General features: G+C 38.3%; 1 protein-coding gene across 1 annotated transcript in view; it reads right to left on the bottom strand.

Annotated features, from left to right (window-relative positions):
- The window catches only part of Wdr49 (WD repeat domain 49), a 182,175-nt gene extending 160,697 nt beyond the window's left edge, over nt 1–21,478 (bottom strand). Inside the window, exon 1 of the mRNA XM_032896953.1 lies at nt 21,347–21,478. Within this exon, the coding sequence (XP_032752844.1) occupies nt 21,347–21,478 (132 nt within the window). The remainder of the gene's footprint in view (nt 1–21,346) is intronic.
- Nucleotides 21,479–24,374: the final 2,896 nt, after the last annotated feature.

The following is a 24,374-nucleotide window of genomic DNA, read 5'->3' as shown; positions in this document are numbered from 1 at the left end:
ACCGGGTTGACATGTACATTTAGTTTAGCTATACCATAAAATATGACAGAACTATTTTCAAAGAGCCGTGATTTGTTTGGGCTCCTGGTGTCTGAAGGTTCAATCTGTAGAAACACTTGATGGTGGGACCGTGTGGCAGAGGTTTATCACCTCAGGCTATGAAGAAGGCAGAAAAAAAAATATGGGAAAAGGGATCACAGCAAAGTATAACCCTAAGGACACACACCCAGTGATTTGCTTTTCCAATTAAGGCCCACCATGTATCTATTATCATCATAGTATATGCCACTACATTATAACTCCATCAGGATATTGATTCATTCATTAGATCAGCGTCTTTCTGATCAGCATGTTTCTAGAAATGCTATCCCACATACCCCTAAAGGATGCTTACTAATCCTCCGGGTGTTTATCCAGTTAACAACTAAGACTAGCCATTTTTAATGGTATTACTCACTATGCCATACAAGAGGGAGACAATATATCCTCTGCTGTATCATTGACAAACATTAGAGAGCCTAGATCTAACAGTGAAGAAGCAAATGTCAAATCGTGATTTTAGTTTAAAACACCCTGCTGACAAAAGTTCTTTGAAATATCCTTTTCATCAGAGGTAAAAGAAAGAAATCCTGAAGATTAAAGGAAACCAAGATAGAGCAAATAAACAAAACGTGTGATCCTAGAAGTGCATCTGTGACTTTTGAAAACATAATGTATAAATTAAACAATATCGAGAAGTAGGAATATTTTAATGTCAGTCTTGTTTGTAATTTATGAGGTTAAACTTTCTCAATGCACAGTGGTATTATGGTTCTGTAGAAGAATTTGTATGTTTCTAGCAGATGTATGTTAAGCTAATTAAGGCTAACTTATGGTGCCAGAAAGTTACTTTTAAGTAAATGATGTATTAAAATACATATAAAGTAAGAAAATACAATATCAAAATATTAATTATTGGGTTTAAGTGAAAGACAATTTCACTAAGTTTGCCCTCCTAATGTTTTCTTTGTGTTTGATAAATTTTAAAGAAATTCAGAGGGGACGATTGACCTGTCCTTCTTCTATGACCCCTAACTCTAGTTTACTCAGCATGCCCAATCAGTCTACAAGTTCTGTGCATCACACTAATGAGTGTCATTTTTAAACTCTCCGATCCTTTCTGCTATGGTAAATCCACTGGACCAATTCTAATTGTCTTTCTGCCTTCTTTCAATAACACTCTTATCAACACAACATTCTAAATATACATAGGCTTAAAAACTGTTTTGAATTACCAATCTTGCTGTGAGCTTTCCGTAATTAACACATTCTCATGGTCCTCACAATAAACCTCGGTTACTCTGACTTGGATATGTAATTTCTGATATGGCTGGGGCTTGTGGTCCAGCCTCATCATCTATTACCTTTTGCTTTTGTAGGTGAATTCTCACACTCCTGAAAGTAGGTAATACAATGCACCATACAAGCCAGATATAATAAAGCTTTGTGTTATTTTTAGAAATTACTTAATTCCCATTCTACCTAACTGAATGATGTCCTAGCTTCAGATGGCACCTTGGATGTACCTTATGAGAAGAAGGCTTCTGGAAGACCTAGGACTAGTGTAAAAAGCACTTTCTTGTTTAAGTTTGAAGTGTTCCCTGAAGGCTCATGTGTTATAGAGCTTCTCTGCTATCTATTGAGCTTTGAGAAAGTGGTTGGGTCATGGGAGCTCCATCTTAATTTGTAGATTTATCAACTGATGGTCATGTACTTTTAAGCATTATTGGGAGTTAGTGAAAATTAGGAGGTGAGACCTAGTTGAAAAAAGTAGATTACTGTATCATGCCTGGGAAGAAATGTATTGCCTCTAGCCCCATCTATTACAGGCATTGCTTTCTAGAAATCAGTAAAGTATTGACTTTCCTATATATGAACTTCTACCATGATGCGCTACCTCACAACAGGTCCAGAAACACAAAGCTATGTGCACATTGGTTGATATATCTGAAACTGAGAGCCAACATAAACTCTCCTTTCTGCACTTCCTATTCTGTGATATTCTATCACAGTGACAAAAGATTACTGGTAAATCCCACCCTTGTTTTCTTTTAATCCAATAAGAAATCACAACGCACCCATGCATTTACTTTCACAATAATCTTCACTGAGTGAAATCCTCAATCTAAGCATTCTTCAGTTCCTATATGTTATATATATATATATATATATATATGAAATTAGAAATAAGTTTGAAGAATGATATAATGAGAGGTATTCACTATAAAGAAAGATTTAATATCTGGTTATCAGATCACATGCAGCAATAGTGTGGCTCTACCAAAAATTCAGATGAACAATAATAAATCCTTTTCTTGGAATTTCTATTTCCTCACCTGTTAAATAAAGACAGTAATGTTGGTCCTTGGGGTATTTTGTTTAATGCTAAAACTCAGGGGAATGAAGCTGATGAAGACTAGTAGAAGAATGAAGCACCTACAGAAGGCACTGCTTCTATTACCACAACAGTTTCAATTCAGCAGATACAAATGCATTTTGTAGTGGAATCAAAGAATCTTGAGTAACTATGATACATTGACTTTTTATTAGCATTCGTCTTTTCATTGAATTATGATATATGAAAAGTTGTCCACATTTGCCTGCATCACAAACTGTTCTCTATATTTACTCCATTTGTTCCACTTGTTTCATTACAAATAGTTCCATAGATGAGACCTCTACATACATTAGTATATACATTTTTAAAATTTATATTATGATTCTGTGTGAATCATCAATTTCCAGGTTTTCAGTGATTAGTAAGTATTAACAAATATATAAATCTGTCTCAATCTTTTTATAGCTAAGTTATATGAGCATAGTGTAATTTACTTATTTATGTATTCATTGATTAAGGTTATTATAAATATTCTAGTTTATAAGAAGTCATATATTAATATTCTGAGGTGTGTGCTTTTTCTCTGTTTATAACCTATTTATTTATGATATCTTATATAAGTAGATACTCATTGGTTCTAAAATTGTGCTTTTGAAATCGAGAGATGATACATAAGTAGGTAGAGAGATATGTATTTTCTTCCAAAATTTTTGCCAACTTTCAATCTAAGCGATTGCACCTATTTTTTGAGTTTTATTAAAAGTGAATATAGCTCATCGCTTTCATCTTTGGGTACTTGGTTACTGAAAACAGGACTTCTTCCTAACTAAAACTTTAAAGCATCTTCCTAATGATTTTGGATGTTTTTTTACCTGATTTGAAACTATTTATGTGATGCTCTACCTTAAAAATACATTTATTAGACATAAAATAAAGCTACATGTGATATGTAAATAGTCACGTGTGGATAGAAATTCATGTGAAATGCTAAGAATTAAGAATAATTAGCAGAATTAAGCATAGTTAGTGAGAGTAATGCAGTGAATGACGGTGGCCAAGGTAAGGGAAATGGTATTGAGAGTTCTTTTTTAAAATTTTTTCTTTTATTTTTGAGATTATAATATAATTACATAATTTCTCACCTTCCTTTCCTCCATTTAGTCCCTCACAAATAGCCCTTCTTAGTTTCTTTTAACTTTATGATCTCTTAAATTAATACACACACACACACACACACACACACACACACACACTAACCCTAAATATAACCATCTATGTAATGCTTATTGCATGTGTTTTTTCAGGGTTGATACTTTTTTGCATATTTTGTTTTTGATTTTATATGTAGGATATATGTTTGAAAGATTGTATATGTGAGTGCAAGCATGTATGTAATACAGCATGTGTGTGAAGATCAAAGATAGGCAGTCTTCATTTTTTGCCTTGTTTGAAGTAGGGTCTCCTGCTCACTGCTGTTCACTCCAGGGCGGCTGGTTTATGAGATTCCAGGGACTCTTTACTCTGCCTCCTATCTCACCATAGCAAGACTGCCACAACCTGTACATGCTACCACATCTAGCTTTACACTCTTTTCCCGTTTGTCCTTCTCCTTGCTTTATTTCTATAGTATTCTCCTACTTCTTAGTTTCCTTTAGCAATGCCAGTTTTTTGCTTTGAGCACCTTTACCAGTTTCCCTGCAGTCCATTCTGGGATGCTCTGCCCAATTCTCCAGATATTTAATCTAATCTTCACACATAGTGTTTCAACCCTTGTTGAGATTCCTTCATATTAATCTCTCCCAAAGTTTGCTTGTCATTTTTATACAAGTAATAGAATTTTCCCTAATCAGAGTATCTGTGAAATGAATGAAAACAGAGCTATCTTTTTCCCCCAGACCCAAGCCTCCAGTCTCATCTCAAACTCTGGAGCAGACCACCTATGAGAGCCTTTCCTGCCCTGTGCTGGCCCCTTTCCTATCTGATGTCACAGATCTTCCCCCTTCTAATCACCCTCCCCTCACCAATTGCCTTGTCTCAAATGACAATCCCAGTAGACTCTTTCTGCTAAAATTCAAGGGCCTTTCCTCCTCTTTGTGCAACAAGTAGGCTGATAGCGGATCTGGACCTCTCCATCTGCACCTCTAGTTACAATTCCCCAAGTTTCATTTCCAATTCAGTAGCAGAAAACCTGCTGCTGCTCCCTTTCCTCTCTGACCCCCATCCTCAATGAAGCATAAAATTCTTGTTCCCAACTTTTCTTCCCCCAAACTATCTCAATAGCCAAGTCTCCAAGACTAGCAGGCATTCTCTCTGGGAATACACCAATACACAAAGCAGCCGCCAATTCCAGCAAGTATCCTCTGCTAACCTACAAACCTTAGCTGCCAGAAAACCAGCTAGGCTATTGTCCTTTCTTCTCCTAAATTGTTGTTTTGCCCCAGACCCCAACCCTAGTATGCACCCCTTATTAACCTTATAAAATTCCCTATAAAATCTCTGTCCTGCTGGGGGTTTGAGGCTGCTCTGCCTTCCAGTCCTGCTGTGTCAGGTTTGGCTTGGAGAAGAAACCCAGCCCGAGCTTAAAATAAAGAGGCTCTAATGCTGGAGAAAAGCTCCTTTGTGGTCTTTTGGGATTCACAAACACTTCCTGGCACCACAACACACACACACACACACACACACACACACACACACACACACACACACACACACACAATGCACCCTGTACAAAACTCAAGTCTAAGTGGATCAAAGACCTTAACATAAAACCAGATACAGTGAAACTGTTAGAAGAGAAAGCAGGGACTAGCCTTGAACACATTGTCAGAGGAGAAAAGTTGCTGAATTGAAGACTGTTAGTGTAGTCACTAAAGATATGGGATTTGATGAAATTGAAAAGCTGCTGCAAGGCAAAAGACAGCATCAATAGGACAAGCAGCAACATCTAGAATGGAAAAAGATTTACCAACTCTACATTTCCAATAGAGAACTAATATCCAGAATATATAAAGAACTTAAAAAACTAGATATCAGGGAACAAAAATAATCTTATTAAAAAATGGAGCACAGATGTATACAGAGAAATCTCAATAAAGGAATGTAAAAAGGCTGAGAAAAATAACAAAATGTTCAACATCTTTAGCAATCAAAGAAATGTAAATCAAAACTACTTTGAGATTCCATCTTTCATCTGTCAAAATGGCCAAAAAAAGGATGAATAACACAAGTCACAGCTCATGTTGGTGGAAAAACAGACTTGGACCACTATGAAAATCAATAAGGTGGCGTCACAGAAAGTTAGTAATCTCTCTACCTCAAGTCCCAACCTAGATTTCCTTCAACAGACTGAATGGACAACGAAAACACGATATATTTGTACAATGGCATATTACTCAGCTCTTAAAAATGACATCATGAAGTTTGCAGGCAAATGGATAGAACTAGAGTATAATCATCCTAAGTAAGGTAACCCAAATTCCAAAGATAAATATGTTATTATTCACTTACAAGTATATATTACCTGATAAGTACATGATAACAAAGGTACAATCTTAAATCCAGAGAGGTTAGGTAAAGTGGAATGGTTTAGGAGGGTGTAGAGGTATCCCTTGGAGGGGTAAGTAGAATAGATTTTGCAGTCCGACTGAAAGGGTTTGGGACAGAAAAGGGTATCAGGATGCAGAGGAGATGTGATAAAGAGACTGCAGGGAGAGATGAGGAGAATTGAGGAACCTGTGGTAGGTGGTATGAAAGCTTAATGCAGTGGAAGCCTCCTGGAATCTGTGAAGGTGATACTGAGGGCTGCTAGTAATGGGGATATGGAGTTTTAACAGGCCATCCTTGTTGCCAGGTTAGGCTTCTAATGGTCAGGCCAAGTTGCATTCAGTTTAGTTGTTGGCCAAGGTGGTTCTATAGAAATCAAACAACTTAGCCTGTTGCTAAGGAAAAGGGTTCCTATCTGAAAAGTGATATCAGGACCTACTGCCAAGAAAAATACCCACACAATTCATTGAACATGGAGAAGTAGAGCAGGTACCTACATAGAGCCCTCACCCCTGTGTTCTAGTCTCTTTGGTGTGGGAAGATACTCTGTAAGCAACAAAAATGAAACATTCAAACATAAACCCAGCTACATAGCCTTTGACTCACAATCTGTTCTTCCTACAAAATATGCTGGGGTAATGATGACATAGAACTTATAGGACTAGCCATGTAATGTCTGGTTTGACCTAAGGCCCACTCTACAATAAAAAACTGACAAGTGACCCTTCTTTGATAACCAAGAACCAGAGACTAGACCTCTCAGAGACCTTGGGTAAAAGCAAACACTACTTGTCTTTTTAAAAATCAATAAAATTATTTCTAATGATATTCTGCTATATTCAGTGATTAGTGCCCTACCCATTCATCATTAGAGAGACTTCCTTTGATGGCAAATATGAACAGATACAGAGAGCTGCAGCCAGACATTATGCAGAGAGAGTTAGAGTCTAAAATGTAAGTCTCCATATAACCCTACCCTTCAGAACTCAGGGAATCCTGCAGAAGAGAAGGTGGAAATAAAGATTTGAAGAGCGAGAGGGACTGGAGGACACCAAGAGAACAAAGACCTTAGAATCATCTAAGAAAGGTACAGATGACCTCACAGAGACTAAGCAGTAAAGCAAAGACCTACACGAGTCTGCACTAGATTCTCTGAGCTACAGTACAGCTATTAACTTAGTATTTTTATGGCACTCTTGACAGTGAGAACAAGTTGGTCTCTGACTCTTGTGTCTGCTCTTGGAATTCTTTTATTCCAGTTAGTTTTCTATGTCCAGCTTCAAATTAATCATTTTTGCTTCATTTTGTTACATTTTATTTTGTCATGTTTGGTCATTATGTCTTAGAACCATGTTCTTTTCTAATGAGAGACAGAAATGAGGTGTGTCTGGAACAGAGAGGAAGTAGGAAGGAACTGGGAAGAGTGGAGGGCATGGGGGGAATGATGAAAAGAATGTACTAGTAACTATCAGAGGTCAAGTTCTAATTCACCCAGTGTGTAAAGAGAAAGTCTTTCCAAAGTTATGTTATGTAAATATGAATTATGAACAAGAGTTATCTATGCAATTATCCTTCTGTACAGGATAATAGTAATAATATTGCAAATGAAATGACCAGCATTCAGAGAGTCCTATAACAGCCCTATTATATTCAAGTAAATAAAATAAAAACATTCTTTTTGTAGTTTGTGTATTACATGTTAGAGAGGGTTGTGTACTGGTAGGAAAATGAGTCCCCTGAAGGGAATGGCTATTCTTTTCCTATCTCAGGTAAGGAATATGGAAAAACAGTCATTACACCAGAGTGTAGAAAAATATTTTCTATCACTAGAGCCCTGAAATAATATAACTTACAAAGTCTAAAGCATGGGTGATTTATTGTATTCTTGGGGATTTTGGAGAATCACAAGTATCTCTTTAGATACAGAAATGGGGAAACGGTAAGTTGAATCAAGGAAACTGGAAAACATGAGGAAGAAGGGACCCCATTAACATTATCCCACAGGACTTTTCATGGTGGTAACAATATTCACTGCAATCCAATATGTCAGCCACACGGATACTGAGCACTTAAAATATAGTCAATATTTGTATGGAACTGATGTTTTAATTCCATGAGGTTTTCATTTATTTAGTGTATACAGCCACACCTAACAATTACCAACTAGTATACACTGTGTTAAAAAGCAAGGGTATCAATCTAGGATATGTGTCAAGCAAATTAGGGACCTATGCACATGTGGAAAATGGACAAATCAAGAAAAATAGCAGCCCAGGAAGTTTTCAGCAGAGAACATCACTCCCTCAAATATCAGCCTTATTAGAGCCACATCTCTAAGGCCTCTGAAGGTCCTTTGCCCTTTGCTCTGTTAATGGAGTTATAGATTAAATCCTTTCTAATAGAATGAATGAATGAGCATGGGAAACCTTCAGTATTTGTTCCTAAGCAAATGTGAGGTAGAGTTTTGGGAACTGAACAGGGACTGTTCTCAGGCTTCTCTTTCTAGCTATTTTGGAGCTGATAGTTTCATATGTCACTATGGACATGCTAACTTTGGGAACACATGACAAGTGGAACATCAAAATCATAGGAGTTAGCATTCTTTTTATCTATTTTCTTCCTTGTTGTTGTACAGTTATAATAGAGTGTACCCGTTCGGCTGTCCACTTAGTACCAAGTTACACAACAAAGGAAACCAAGGGCCAGCATCACCTTACTCCCTCCTAAATAACAGTATTCTCCATGGCTGCCTCCTCTGCTCCATCCTGACCACAGCACCAGGTTAAAACATTTGTTCCCCAGACACAAAGGCAGTGCCTGCAGGAAAACAACTTTTTCATTCAGATCTATGCCTATCTTGACTTCCATGACTTTTTGTATGATGACATTATTTACAACCATTATCCATACATCTTAACAAGTCAGATGAATCCCCCAAAGACTTCCCTCTGCCAATTTCAATTGCGCCAGCTGTAAAGTATTGGATCTCTTCTCTTTATGACCTTGGTGCTGAGGAGGGGAACCTGCAGAGATGTGCTGATTTTTTTTTTTTTTGCTTCCATGAAAAATAAGCATTTGATTCCACTGAGGGAGCTGCGGGAAGAAAACTCTGGCCTGATGATTTTGTTCAGCAGGTAACAATTGATTGTGGCTACTGAATGAACTTTGTACTACATAATAGAGTTACAGATTAAGCTTTTCCTGTTTACTTTCTCACAAGTCTCCATTGAGATGCCTTTAGAAAAGAAAAGCTAATAAAAAGTGTAATGGGTTTTTCTTATCTTTTTATTCTTCCAGCCTTTCTCTCCTGTGATTTCATCGCAGGAGTTTATTTGCTGATTATGCATTGAATCTATGTTAGAAGAGCACAGGGCCTGAATAACCTCAACTTAATGTGCTTGTTTTCTGACTTAAGACTTCATCCTATTTGAACCTAGTTCTATACAGCACCATCTCAAAAGAAAGTTGCCTCGGGCTGGTAGATCCCTGAGACTCAGAGGCAAGCCAGCATGGCACCAGGGAGACCATCAAGAAACAAGTTAGACCATGAAACCTCTACCCACTATGAACTGTTGTAGATGGTGAAGGATCCAAAGCTGCAGAATCGTTCTGACACATGGCAACAACTGAATATCCAAGAGGAGTCCCAGCAAAGACCCACTATTGAACATAGGGCAGAAGCCTGGGTCATCAAACCAGATCAATGGCTCATTACAATCAGCATTTGAAAGCAAAGCTCTTTGGACAGAAGGGTCTATTGCATGAAAAAAACACAGCCTCTACTTCAAGAGTTTTTGGATTGGTTTGGTTTTGTGTTATGTTGTTTTGTGGTTTTGTTATCTCTGGGGAAAGATAGCAATGTTGAAGGGCAGATATGGAAAGATGGGGAAATGAGTGGGATTGAGGCACCTGATAAGATATTCATAAAGAATCAATCTTAAGAGGTTTTTTTTAAAAAATGATATTGACTAAAGAATAACAGCCAAGGTTATGCCTTGACCTCCACATGCATACATATACAATACATGCATACCTGTCCACAAATGTGCACCTGCACACACTTGAACACGAAAATACATACACAAATACATGCAAAGAAAAGGAAGAAAAAGGCAGACGTCCTGAGACCACAGGACAGACTGCCACATCTGCACACCTGTGCCCACTTCCCTTGTACAAGGGGAAACTGCACATAGCCTCTGGACACAGGGATATAGGAACAGACAGCCACTGGTATCTGCATTTCTGATCTGCACCCAGGACTGAACTGAAATGGCCAAAGAGCTCCCTGCATCCAAATCCCATGCGGGAGAGAACTGGACCCTCAGAAGTGTGGATACTCCTGAGAAGTCAGAGGAGACTACACTTTGCCCACAGTCCAGACACAAGAGGGAATCACAGAGTGCCAAATGTGCCTGCTGGGTGCAAGGACGTAGGAGCAATCACGGGTAGGACCCATTGATTCCTGCCCATGTCTAGAACTGAAAGACAGTCTCCAACACACCTGTTCTCAGAAAGGGCTGAAAGAAAACAGGAAAACAGTTCAACAGGAGTGCTGACACAGAGGCCTACAGCAGGGTCAAGCCACTCTCAGAAACAGCAAGACAAGAAATCACCAGAGGAAACCCAGTGGCTAGAGGCAAGCACAGGAACCTAAGCAACAGAAACCAAGACTACTTGGCATCATCAGAGCCCATTTCTCCCACCAAAGAAAATAAGATATATCCAAACACACCAGAAAAGCAAGATTTACATTTAAAATCACATTTTTTGATAATGATGGAGGAATTTAAGAAAGACATAAAGAACTCCATTAAAGAAATGCAGGAAAACACAAGTGAACAGGTAGGCGCTCTTAGAGAGGAAACGCAAAAATTCCTGAAAGAATTATAGGAAAACACAACCAAACAGGTGAACAAATTGAAAATGGAAGTAGAAACAATAAAGAAAGCACAAAGGGAGACAACTCAGGATATAGAAAACCTAAGGAAGAGACAAGGAGCTGTAGATATAAGCATCACCAACAGAATACCAGAGATAGAAGAGAGAATCTCAAGGGCAGAAAATACCAGAGAAAACATCAACACAACTGTCAAAGATAATGTAAAACGCAAAAAGCTCATAGCACAAAACATACAGGAAATTCAGGAAACAACGAGAAGATCAAGCCTAAGGATAATAGGTATAGAAGAAAGTGAAGACTCCCAACTTAAAGGGCCAGTAAATATATTCAACAAAATTACAGAAGAAAACTTCCGTAACCTAAAGAAAGAGATGCCCATTAACATACAAGAAGCCTACAGAACTCCAAATAAATTGGACCAGAAGAGAAATTCCTCCAGTCACATAATAGTTAAAACACCAAATGCACAAAACAAAGAAAGAATATTAAAAGCAGTAAAGGAAAAAGGTCAAGTGACAAATAAAGGAAGACCTATAAGAATTACACCAGAATTCTCACCAGAGACTGTGAAAATGAGAAGATCCTGGGCAGATGTCATACAGACCCTAAGAGAACACAAATGCCAGCCCAAGTTACTATATCCAGTAAAACTTTCAATTAACATAGATGGAGAAAACAAGATATTCTATGACAAAATCAAATTTACACAATACCTTGCTACAAATCCAGTCCTACAAAGGATAATAGATGGAAAACTCCAAAACAAGGAGAGAAACTACACCATACAGAAAGCAAAAATATAATTTTCTTGCAATGAAACCAAAAGAGAGACAAACATAATTCCACCTCTAACAATGAAAATAACAGGAAGCAACAATCACTATTCCTTAATATCTCTCAATGGACTCAATTCCCCAATGAAAAGACATAGAATAAGAGACTGGATATGTAAAGAGGACCCAGCATTTTTCTGCATGCAGAAAACACACCTCAGAGATAAAAACAGATACTACCTCAGAGTAAATGACTGGAAAACAACTTTCCAAGCAAATGGCCCGAAGAAACAAGCTGAAGTTGCCATCCTAGTATCCAATAAAGTTAACTTTCAACCAAAATTCATTAAAAATGATAAGGAAGGACACTTCGTATTCATCAAAAGAAAAATCCACCAAGATGAACTCTCAATCCTAAATATCTATGCTCCAAATGCAAGGGCACCTACATACATAAAAGAAACCTCATTAAAGCTCAAAGCACACATTGCACCTCACACAATAATAGTAGGAGATTTCAACACCCCACTCTTATCAATGGACAGATCATGGAAACAGAAATTAAACAGAGACATGGAGAAACTAACAGAAGTAATGAACCAAATGGATTTAACAGATATTTATAGAACATTCCATCCTAAATCAAAAGGATATACCTTCTTCTCAGCACCTCACGGAACCTTCTCGAAAACTGAACATATAATTGGTCACAAAACAGGCCTCAACTGATACAGTAAGATAGAAATAATCTGATGCATCTTATCATATCATCACACACTAAGACTGGTTTTCAATAACAACAATAATGACAGAAAGCCCACATATACCTGGAAGTTGAACAATGCTCTACTCAATGACAACTTGGTCAAGGAAGAAATTAAAGACTTCTTAGAACTTAACGAAAATGAAGATACAACATTCCCAATGTATGGGACACAATGAAAGTGGTACTAAGAGGAAATCTCATAGCCCTGAGTGCCTGCAAAAAGAAACAGGAGAGAGCATATATCAGCAGCTTGACAGCACACATAAAAGCTCTAGAACAAAAAGAAATAAATAAACCCGAGAGGAGTAGAAAACAGGAAATAATCAAACTCAGGGCTGAAATCAAACAAGTAGAAATAAAAAGGACTATACAAAGAATTAACAAAACCAGGAGCTGGTTCTTTGAGAAAATCAACAAGATAGATAAACCCTTAGCTAGATTAGCCAGAGGTCACAGAGAGTGTATCCAAATTAAGAAAATCAGAAATGAAAAGGGAGACATAACAACAGAATCTGAAGAAATTATAAAATCATCAGATCCTACTACAAAAGCCTATATTGAACAAAACTGGAAAATCTGGAGGAAATGAACAATTTTCTAGACAGATACCAGGTACCGAAGTTAAATCAGGAACAAATAAACCATCTAAACGACCCTGCAACTCCTAAAGAAATAGTAGCAGTTATTAAAAGTCTGCCAACCAAAATGAGCCCAGGACCAGACAGGTTTAGTGCAGAATTCTATCAGACCTTCATAGAAGACTTCATACCAATACTATCCAAACTATTCCACAAACTAGAAACAGATGGAGCACTACTGAATTCCTTCTATGAAGCCACAATTACTCTAATACCAAAACCACACAAAGACCCAACAAAGAAAGAGAACTTCAGACCAAATTCCCTTATGAATATTGACGCAAAAATACTCAATAAAATTCTCACAAACTGAGTCCAAGAACACATCAAAATGATCATCCATCATGATCAAGTAGGCTTCATCCCAGGGATGCAATAATGGCTTAATATACGAAAAGTAATCAGTGTAATCCTCTATATAAACAAACTCAAAGATAAGAACCACATGATCATTTCATTAGATGCTGAGAAAGCATTTGACAAAATTCAACACCCCTTCATAATAAAAGTTCTGGAAAGATCAGGAATTCAAGGCCCATACCTAAACATAGTAAAAGCAATATATAGCAAACCAGTAGCTAACACCAAACTAAATGGAGAGAAACCTGAAGCAATCCCACTAAAGTCAGGGACTAGATAAGGCTGCGCACTCTCCCTACTTATTCAATATAGCCAGAGCAATCAGACAACAAAAGGAAATCAAATGGATACAATTTGGAAGGGAAGAAATCAAAATATCACTATTTGCAGATGATATGATATTGTACTTAAGTGACCCCAAAAGTTCCACCAGAGAACTACTTAACCTGATAAACAACTTCAGCAAAGTGTCGGGGTATAAAATTAACTCAAACAAATCAGTAGCTTTCCTCTACTCAAAGGATAAACAGGCTGAGAAAGAAATTAGAGAAATGACACCCTTCATAACAGTCTCAAATAATATAAAATAATTTGGTGTGACTTTAACCAAATGAGTGAACGATCTGTATGACAAGAACTTCAAGTCTTTGAAGAAAGAAATTGAGGAAGATCTCAGAAGATGGAAATATCTTCCATGTTCATGGATTGGTAGGAAAGATGGCCATTTTGACAAAAGCAATCTACAGATTGAACTCAATCCCCATTAAAATTCCTACTCAATTCTTTATACAGATAGAAAAAGCAATTTGCAAATTCATTTGGAATAACAAAAAACCCAGGATAGCAAAAACTTTACTCAAAAATAAAAGAAATCCTGGGGGAAATCACCATCCCTGACTTCAAGCAGTATTACAGAGCAATAGTCATAAAAACTGCATGGTATTGGTACAGAAACAGGCAGATAGATCAGTGGAACAGAATTGAAGACCCAGAAATGAACCCACACACCTATGGTCACTTGATCTTTGACAAAGGAATTAAAACCAACCAAGGGAAGAAATATAGCATTTTCAATGAATGGTGCTGGTTCAACTGGAGGTCAGCCTGTAGAAGAATGCAATCAATCCATTCTTATCACTCTGTACAAAGATTAAGTCCAAGTGGATCAAGTACCTCCACATCAAACCAGATATGCTCAAACTAATAGAAGAAAAAGTGGGGAACAGTCTCAAACACATGGGCACTGGGGAAAATTTCCTGAACAAAACACCAATGACTTATGCTCTAAGATCAAGAATCAATAAATGGGACCTCATAAAACTGCAAAGCTTCTGTAAGGCAAAAGACACTGTCATTAGGACAAAATGGCAACCAACAGATTGGGAAAAGATCTTTACCAACCCTACATCTGATAGAGGGCTAATATCCAAAATGTACAAAGAACTCAAGAAGTTAGACTCCAGAGAGCCAAATAACCCTATTTAAAAATGGAGTACAGAGCTAAACAAAACATTCTCAGCTGAGGATTATTGAATGGCCAAAATGCACCTAAAGAAATGTTCAACATCTTTAGTCATAAGGGAAATGCAAATCAAAACAACCTGAGATTCCACCTCACACCAGTCAGAATGGCAAAGGTAAAAAACTCATGTGACAGGAGATGCTGGCGAGGATGTGTAGAAAGAGGAACACTCCCCCATTCTTGGTGGGATTGCAAACTGGTACAACCACTCTGGAAATCTTTCTGGAGGTTCCTCTGAAAATTGGACATTCCACTACCTGAGGGTCCAGCTATACCTCTCCTGGGCATATACCCAAAAGATTCTCCAACATACAACAAGAACCCATGCTCCACTATGTTCATAGCAGCTTTATTTATAATAGTCAGAAGCTGGAATGCACCCAGATGCCCTTCAACAGAGGAATGGATACAGAAAATGTGGTACATCTACACAATGGAGTACTACTCAGCTATCAAAAACAATGGCTTCATGAAATTCATAGGCAAATGGAATGAACTAGAAAATATCCTGAGTGAGCTATCTCAATCAGAGAAAAACACACTTGGTATGCACGCATTGATAAGTGGATATTAACCAAAAAGCTCAAACTACCCAAGATGCAATCCACAGACCACAGGAAGCTCAAGAAGAAGGATGACAAAATGTGGATGCTCCCACTCCTTCTTAAAAGGGGAAAAAATATCCATAGTAGGCGATATGGAAGCAAAGTTTAGAGCAGTGACTCAAGGAACGGCCATTCTGAGTCTGCCCCACATGTGGCCCATATATATAAAGCCACCAAAACTAAATAAGATTGATGAAGTTAAAAAATGCATGCTGAGGGTTGGGGATTTGGCTCAGTGGAAGAGCACTTGCCTAGTAAGCGCAAGGCCCTGGGTTCGGTCCCCAGCTCTGAGAAAAAAAAAAATGCATGCTGAAAGGGACCGGATATAGATCTCTCCTGAGAGACACATCCAGAGCGTGTCCAATACAGAGGTGAATGCTAGCAGCAAACCACTGAACTGAGAACAGGACCTCCTTGGGGGTAATTAGAGGAAGTATTGAAAGAGTGGAAGGAGGTTGCAACCCCATAAGAACAACAATGCCAACCAACCCGAACTTCCAGGGACTAAACCACTACCGGAAGACTATACATGGACCGACCCAGGGCTCCAACTGCATATGTAGCAGAGAATAGCCTTGTTGGGGCACCAGTGGACGTGCAAACCCTTGGTCCAGCCAAGGTTGGACCCCCAGTGCAGGGAAATATGGGGGGCGTTAAGGGACATGTATGGAGGGAATACCCGTCCGTATGGTGGTGGGGGATGGGGGCTTATGGACAGGAAACTAGGAAGGGGAATAACATTTGAAATGTATGTAAAGAAATATATCTAATAAAAATTTTTAAAAAAAGAAAAGGAAGTAAAACTAAAGATACAGCAGGGCATGGGCAAATGTTAGACAACAATAGGTTGTGCAGAGCCAATCCTGAGCCAGGGACTGAAGGAAACATGGCTACTCACAGAAGCAATTCAGAACTGAACCCAGAGAGCCAGGTATGCTGAATAAAATGTAGCTCCAAATCAAACAGAAAAGGGAACCGCCATAAGGTGAGATGGAACTTTCTGTCACACTATGAACTATAGAGTCTGAAAGGAAAAGAAGTGCCTGGATACCTTGCAGCCATGTCTCAAAAGAATCTCAACATACATAGAGCCTCTGTTGGGCTTTTCAAAGAAATCTCATTTCCCCTCGGCCATAATCTCCACCTCCCATCATTCCTATAGAATCAGCAGCCATAGCCACTCTCTGTTATACAATGTCTAGCTTTTGAAGTTCCAAAGAAAATGTAAAATATGGTTGACATCAAAATAATATAAGCATCCAGAGAGTGTTTCATTTCTCTAAAAATTTCAAGCTCTGCAGAAAAGTTGGAGCGAAGGCACTTTACAGTTCTATGAGTATCCTAGTTCTACTCCCTTCTGGCTCATGTGTGGCCATTTGACACCATCAGTGGAAAGAAAATGAAACTATATATTCCCCTTTAATCCTTCAACCCTGTCCACTTCTTTGTTCCAACAAAGATCAAGGCATCAATTAAAACCATTTGTCTGCAAATAGAATGTGAGATAAGAGAAAATGATGCCTTTATACTCTCTGTGAAGACTTGCTCTTACAACTCTCATTTCCTACCGCAAATGAAAAGAATAGAGGAAAATAATGGCAAATGTCATTGGAAAGCTGAATTTCCTTTAAATAAGATGAGTTAGAATCAAGACAATGTGAAATGCTATGTAGTTCCCTCTCTGCTGATCAAATGTATAAAGCATAATGTTCATTGAGAACTTTTCCTGTGAGGCAAGCATTGCTCTAAGTACCTATACCCTAACTCATTAAAACAAATCCCCTATTTCTCCATGTTAGCAGTAAAGAAAACTGAGGCAGAGGATTAATAGTTTGCATACACTGTATGTGTCAAAGCTGCTCAGCTGGTCTGACTTGCAGATCTCAAACACAGTGATAATTATATCTTGTCTATACTATTGGATAATAGGCATCATGTTTCACTTCATAAATGATATTACTACAACTAAATAATATGTATAGGATATTTTACTTATAGATTAATTAAATATTTAATGGTCATTCATAGACAATCTCTCTCTCTCTCTCAGTGTGTGTGTGTGTGTGTGTGTGTGTGTGTGTGTGTGTGTGTGTGTGTTAAATTTTCAGGTGCTTACACCCCATGTGCACCTGCATGTGGAGACCAGAGATTAATATTCAATGTCTCCCTCAATTGCTCTCACTTTACTTTTTAATACAAGGTCTCTTTCTGAACATATTCAGCTGGACTGGTCATGGAGCCCTGCCTCCTGCTCCCCAGTACTGGAATTACAGGTGATGGCCACCGTGCCCCATTTTTCTGTAGGTTCTGGGGATCAAACTCATGTCCTCATGCATATGAGTCTCCCTAGACTCTCAGTACTAATAAAAAACCAAATTGTTATATATTTCTTTTTTTCTGTGTCATTTTCATCCATCCATCCATCCGTCCATTCATTCATTCATTCATACATACATCCATTCATTTTTCTATCTATGTGTGTGCATGTGGGTGGCATGTACCACAGTACACCTGGGGAGGTCAGAGGACAACATTGTGGACAACTGGAATTGTATGTATACAACTTTCCATGATTCAGGTCTCTATGACTCTCCAGGCAAGTGCCTTACCTTGTTAAACTGTCTTGCTGGCTTTCTCTTTGTGTTTGTTTGTTTGTTCGTTTTTCCTCTGTATGGGTTTGCTTTTTGCTTTGTTTTGTTTTGTTTTGTCTTGCTTGACACAGGGACCTTACTCTATGGCCCACTTCAAAAGCTCTTGTGTAAGTAAACCCCCAGGACAACCGGAAGCTAATTTTTAATGTGCTTCTTTTTTAATTTTCCCTGTAGTACAGGTGACCTAGCCAAAGTTCTTGAAGATTGCAGACAAATGGTCTCCTCTAAGTATTATCTCCAATCTCATTTTTTATTGATCCATTGCCTGTTTTTAAGGAGCTGGATCTTGGTTAATGCCTGGCAGCTCTTCAGTTTCAGATACGCAGTCTTTACACAAGCAAAACATAGTATAGAATAAATGAATCTGTTTCCAGAGCCTGATGTTTCTCCCATGAGTGCACTTCACATGGCAGCCTTTAGAGTGCTGTGCTGAAGGAGCATATCTCTCTGTGCTACATGGACCTACCGCTGTGACAGACGGGATGGACTCCATCAAAGCCATCTTATATGTCGCCTTCTCTACATTTCCCCTTATCTGCTCCTGATAAGCCCTTCCTGTGCATCAGCTATCATATGGTTCCATACTGTCTGCTCAGCATGTGAAAGATGCATGCACTTCCGGTCTTTTCCTGAAACCACACCTGCATCTCTCAATTTTAAAGGAAAACTGTCATAGATTCCTGATGTTTGTGAAATTTTGGAATTTCGTTCTCTCCTGTTTTCCAGTCTCTGAGCTTTAGTTTTTGTTTTTGTTTTTGTTTTTGTTTTTGTTTTTGTTTTTGTTTTTGTATTTATTCATCGTGCAATTCCAAAACAAGTTGTCAGCCTTTTGAAAATTTAACATTACACAAAAAAAGCACTCAAACTTCCCTTAGATGTTGCAGTTTAGTTTTGGTTCACTCACGACTATCCTGTGTTTCAAATGGTTCCCTAGCATTCAGTAGCAATTTCATTAACACATCTACTTTATAACACCTTAACTCCTGTACAGGCGCCATTATTCAAATTGTTTGTGTTCTCAGCACCAGAACAAAACTGCCACATTTCAGTTTATTCTGGCGCCAAAGCTGTCATAATCTGCTGTTATATTTTCTTGATTGTCGTCAAATTGTCAAAATGTGTGCAGCGACTATCAAAACATGCTGAATTCATCCAGGGCAGTGGGTATGAGACACACTGGAATCTTTCAGAGAAATCGGGTTAGATGAATAGCAAATATAGAAAGCTTAAAAGAATGAAATGCAGTGTGACTGGTGTTAATAAATATGAAAGATTTTGTTAACACAGAAATGATTGATACTCATTTGTAGATTCTGAATTGTTATACAAAGAAGTGTCAAGTATGTTTTTAACAGTAAATGGTTTTGTTAAGCAAATTTTTTAAAATTTTCTCCTCTCTCTCTCTCTCTCTCTCTCTCTCTCTCTCTCTCTTTCTCTCTGTTTATGTTCTCATAGAGGTTAGAGGCATCAATCTTTTTAGAACTAGAGTTTCAGGTAGGATTTGAAGTGCCTAATAGGTACCTGAACTCAGGTGCTGGGGTAAAGCTTTACAAAGCACTCTTTACTGAAGAATCAACTCTCTAGCTACCACATCTATTTTTTATTTTGTGGTAGCTAAAGGTTAAAATGTGTGCCAATTATAGTTCAGTATAATTGCTAGATTTCATGTTTTATTAATTTTAAGATTAAATTCCAAAGCATTATATGTCTGCTTTAATTAATACAGACACTCCAAGCATCCCATGGAAGAGCTTGTGGAGCCCTGAGATCCCATCTTAGCAAGGATAATAAAGCAGAAGGGATAGAGGTTTATGTCTGTCTAAAGTCCATGGCACTGAACGGTGCTCTTCCTGCATGCATTTGAAGCTTAAATTTCACTTTGAAGTATGTTACTCATTTTATATAGTAGCACAATTGCAAGTTAATTATATAAGGTAAGGAGAGGGAAATTGACCAGTTGTGATTTTCCTGTGGAATGTAAACAAAGCCCTCAAGTTTCCCTTTGACTTGCCTTCGTCCAGGGGAAAAGAAGAGGCAGGAGAGGTGGGCCACTTGTAGGACTGTAGGACCCCACGGTGCCCATGTCATCTTTTAAAGGGGATATGTCGTTCAGATGGAGGCAGAAATGAATTTTCACAAACTGGGCTCATATAATTGTGTTTTCCTAGTTCTACTTTTTTCTCAAGTGCAAGAACAGTGATTTACCAGGGGATTATTTTGGTCATCTGGCTTTTCTCATTCATAAGTTTAACTTTCTGGTAAAAAAAATACTAATTTCTAAAAAGTGCAATAATAAATTGTACCTTTTGTATAATTGTAGTGGTGATAATTTTATGTAATAGCTTCAAATTAATTTATAATGTTTGTTTCAGAGAAATGAATTGAAGAGAATGGTACTAAGTACTTGATGTTAACCTTGAGCCATAATGTTTCAAGTCCTTGATTTGACTATTAACTGTATTGAAGTATGTGGCTGTGTGTGTGTGTGTGTGTGTGTGTGTGTGTGTGTGTGTGTGTGTGTGTGTGTGTGTAGATAAACATGTATTCACAAGTCTGTGAAGGCCATAGATCATTTCTTTCTTTCTTTTTTTTTTTTGTGATAAGGTTTATTTCAGCTGATAGGTTACAATGAGACAAAAACTATTTTATAGCTGGACCTCCATAGCTTGCTCAGCTTGTAAGTTTTGTTATCCCCTTTCCCGGTTTCCCGTCCATAAACTCCTTATCCCACCCTCCCTCCTTCTATGAGGGTTTTCCCTGCCCACCCACTCACCCCGTCCCGCCTCTCCCTGCCCTGACATTCCCCTACAATGGGGTATCGAGCCATGGCAGGACCAAGGGATGCTCCTCCCATTGATGCCCAACAAGGCCACCTTCTGCTACATATGCAGCCATACATTATTCTTCAGGGGGCTTCCACCATGTATTTTGAGACAGGGGTTGTCACTGGTACTGGCTGACTCACTGACTATGCTGCCGGGCCGCTCAGTGAGCCCCAGAGATCTCCTTATCTCTACTTCCTCAGCACTGCACTGAGATTTTCACTTGGGTGCCAGGGATCAAACTCAGGTCTTCCTACTGATATGTCTGACACTTTGTTAACTGAACCACCTCTCAGACATTATATTATGGTATATTTCATCAAAAGTATGTATTCATGTCCTTTGAGAACAGCCCAAATCCTCTGGTCAGTAAGCCTAACACTTACCTCAAAGACCTGCTGTATCTTCACAAAATCCTCCACACTGAGCTTGTTCTCAAGGAGGTCTGTACCATAGTCTTCACTTGCAGTCTTCACTTCTGTGCTCTCAGCGTGTGCTGGCTCTGACTGGCATGCCATGTTCAATAAAAGTGCAACACCAGGGTGCTCCTAATAACTTCACCCCTCTTCAGCATCCTTCAACACTCTGTGTTTGTTTTTCTTGTTGTTGCTTCAACATGTGCCTTTGAAATGGAGTCCAACTTAGAATACAATTTAAAATGAAATTTCCAACCCTATAATTAGGAGGCAAAACCATTGAGCCAAGGTAGGAAAACGATAGTACCTTTACTTACTTTAAACCATAGTTCGTTTTCAAGACCGCCAGCTCGGCTGCTCATACTGTTTTACTTGGACTGATTAGAACCCTGCGTATCAGGCTTTCCCCACTCCATACAGACAAGGAAACCCCTTGCGGTCCACATTTAATTGAGTTACAAAGCATCCTTTTCTAATCTCTTTGACTGACCTTTACTGCTTTCATCCTTTTCAGCTGCAGTTTTTCATCTGTGGGTGTTCATGACACAGGTGCACAGCTTCAAAGTCCCTCTCACTCAGTGAAGTTCTTGCAACCAAAGGCCACTTACCCAGCAATATGGAGTGGTTTGTTTTCTCTGTCCTGGTGCTTTTGTGTGTTTCCTGGCAACCAATATCAAGCCAACTGACTTTCCCTTTCCCACCCCGTGCCTAGCCAGTGACTGAACTGAAGGTTTGAATGTTTAATGTAATTTCTGTTAGGTTTTAGAAAAATAGTGCATCCTGCTGATTTTTTATTAAGACAGGTCCCCCATTATTTAAAGACAACCTTGACAAATATATTTTCTATGAGGCATGACTATATGATTGGTCAAAGGAAAGAGACTGATATTCAAGAATTTTATACTTTTCACTCACATATTACTTTTATTTAATTTATTTAATAAAACTTTTCTCTATATTTTCTTTGTCATCAGTTACATGTGCATATTGTAAGGATAACTGTGCAAAGGTTTCAATTCATTAAAACTCTAAGGGAAAGCAAAACAAATATCATTACCTGATAAACACTTTATGGCATTTATATACTTTCCTGTGCCGTCCCGAGTTCCATTAATAAACATGAAAAGGAGGAGTTGGGGAGAAGTAACTGGTGGCTATGTTATCCTATTTTTGTTATTGTTTGTTTGTTGTTTTGGTATTTTTTTTATTTTGCTGTCATGTTCTGTTTTCAAGGAACTATACCTGGAAATTTCCATTCCTTCTTTTAACCAGACTCCATACAACTTGAACAAGCATACAACAGCATTATGTCCATTCTATGTGTGATGTAACAACTTATGAAAAGATAGGAAGATGCAGAACACAGAACAATGGCTCCCAAGCATAAACCCTTGTGTTTCAGAGGTTTATTTTGCGTTTTACGTTCACCTTCTTGAAATGAAGACCTGGCAGGAGGCCTTCTCTGGGGTCTGACTCAGCTCCCTCAGTCTATCAGTTCCATAGTGCAGGGCGAGATACAGTCAACCATTTCTACAGCACAGAGGAAGTTTCTGCAAGTATTTCTGTGGCAACTGAGAAAAAAATTACAATTTCACTCATATTTTCAACCATTATTTCATATATATTCAAAATCCATAAGAATTGTTTGGATTTAGTGGTTGACTTTGTGATGCTTCCAGTTTAATGGGGTGGTTCTCTCTCTCTCTCTCTCTCTCTCTCTCTCTCTCTCTCTCTCTCTCCAAGCCAATATAATTCCTTGCTGCTTACGGTGTGGTGCACAGAAAGACTCTGAAGTCATAGACACAGAGGAAAGGATGGCATTACAGATTATAGACAGTGTGTGTTAACGATGCAGAAAAGCAGATGGATGTATTTAGAAGTTTATTTTGTCCTTGTGTGTTTGTGCATGCTTTTGTTTGTGTGTGGGCACATGTATGTGTGTACATGTGGAAGTAGAAACAATTCCAGTGTCCATCATCAAACACCATCCACTTATTCTTTGTCTTTTTATTCAGATAAGTTTTCACTGAGTTGCTCCTCTCAGATGGGCTAGGTGAGCTGAGTAGCAAGACCTAGTGATATTTCTACTTCCTGTATCCATTTATCCACGACTGGAGTTATAAGCCTGTGCCACCATGCCCAGCTTTGCATGTAGTTCAGAGAATCAAACTCAAGTCCTTGGGCTGGTAAAGCAAGCACTTTCCCAATAGAATTTTCCCCTAGTTCAAAACATTTACCTTGTCTGGATTAGGTTTTCTTACAAATTAGGAAAAAAAAACAGTTTTAAGATTCTTGTCATGAATGGCACTAAGTTATCTCAAATGTGAACACCTACCATAATTTGTCTTTCTACAATTTTAGAGGTTGAGTTAATAATAGTTTATATCAGCTAGACCATGAGTGTTCTGAAAAATATTTTATAATGATATTCTGCAGAGCTTGGCTTTGTTCGGTAACAGGTACTAATGAGAGAGAGAGGAGAGGTAATAGAAAGAAAAAAATCTGTGAAGCTTCACCAGAAAGGCAGGTACCCCACTGGCCTGATAATGCCAAATTCTCTAATTATTCTAAGGCCATTAAGCTGCCTGGCCTACTTAGCTTCCATAAAGATGCACCTCTAAACGTGTTCATTAGTAAGACAAGAATGTGTAATGAGCAACCAATTCTCTTAGAAACCAGTCAATACACACAGTTGTCTTTTTGGAAAATGATGAGAGCAGAAATCATTCTTGATGGCACAGTCTTAAATGGCTCTATGTGTCCTATGGGTAATTTTTAGGTTACATTTCTATAATGCTATAAAATCCATAACCAAACATTGTTCTGCTAAATTTGACCTCCTTCACCATTTGCTGTTAAAAGTACAATTCTTTAAGGAACACCAGGATGATATCTATGTGCTCAGTGTTGACATTTAGCTAAGGCAAGGGGTTTAAAAAATTAATACTGACTTACTTCTCCTGTGAATCTTCATCTGTTTAATAGAGCATCTGGTACC

The sequence above is a fragment of the Rattus rattus genome, chromosome 3, assembly GCF_011064425.1.
Source record: "Rattus rattus isolate New Zealand chromosome 3, Rrattus_CSIRO_v1, whole genome shotgun sequence".
Lineage (NCBI taxonomy): Eukaryota > Metazoa > Chordata > Mammalia > Rodentia > Muridae > Rattus > Rattus rattus.
This window is presented reverse-complemented; position numbering and strand designations above follow the sequence as displayed.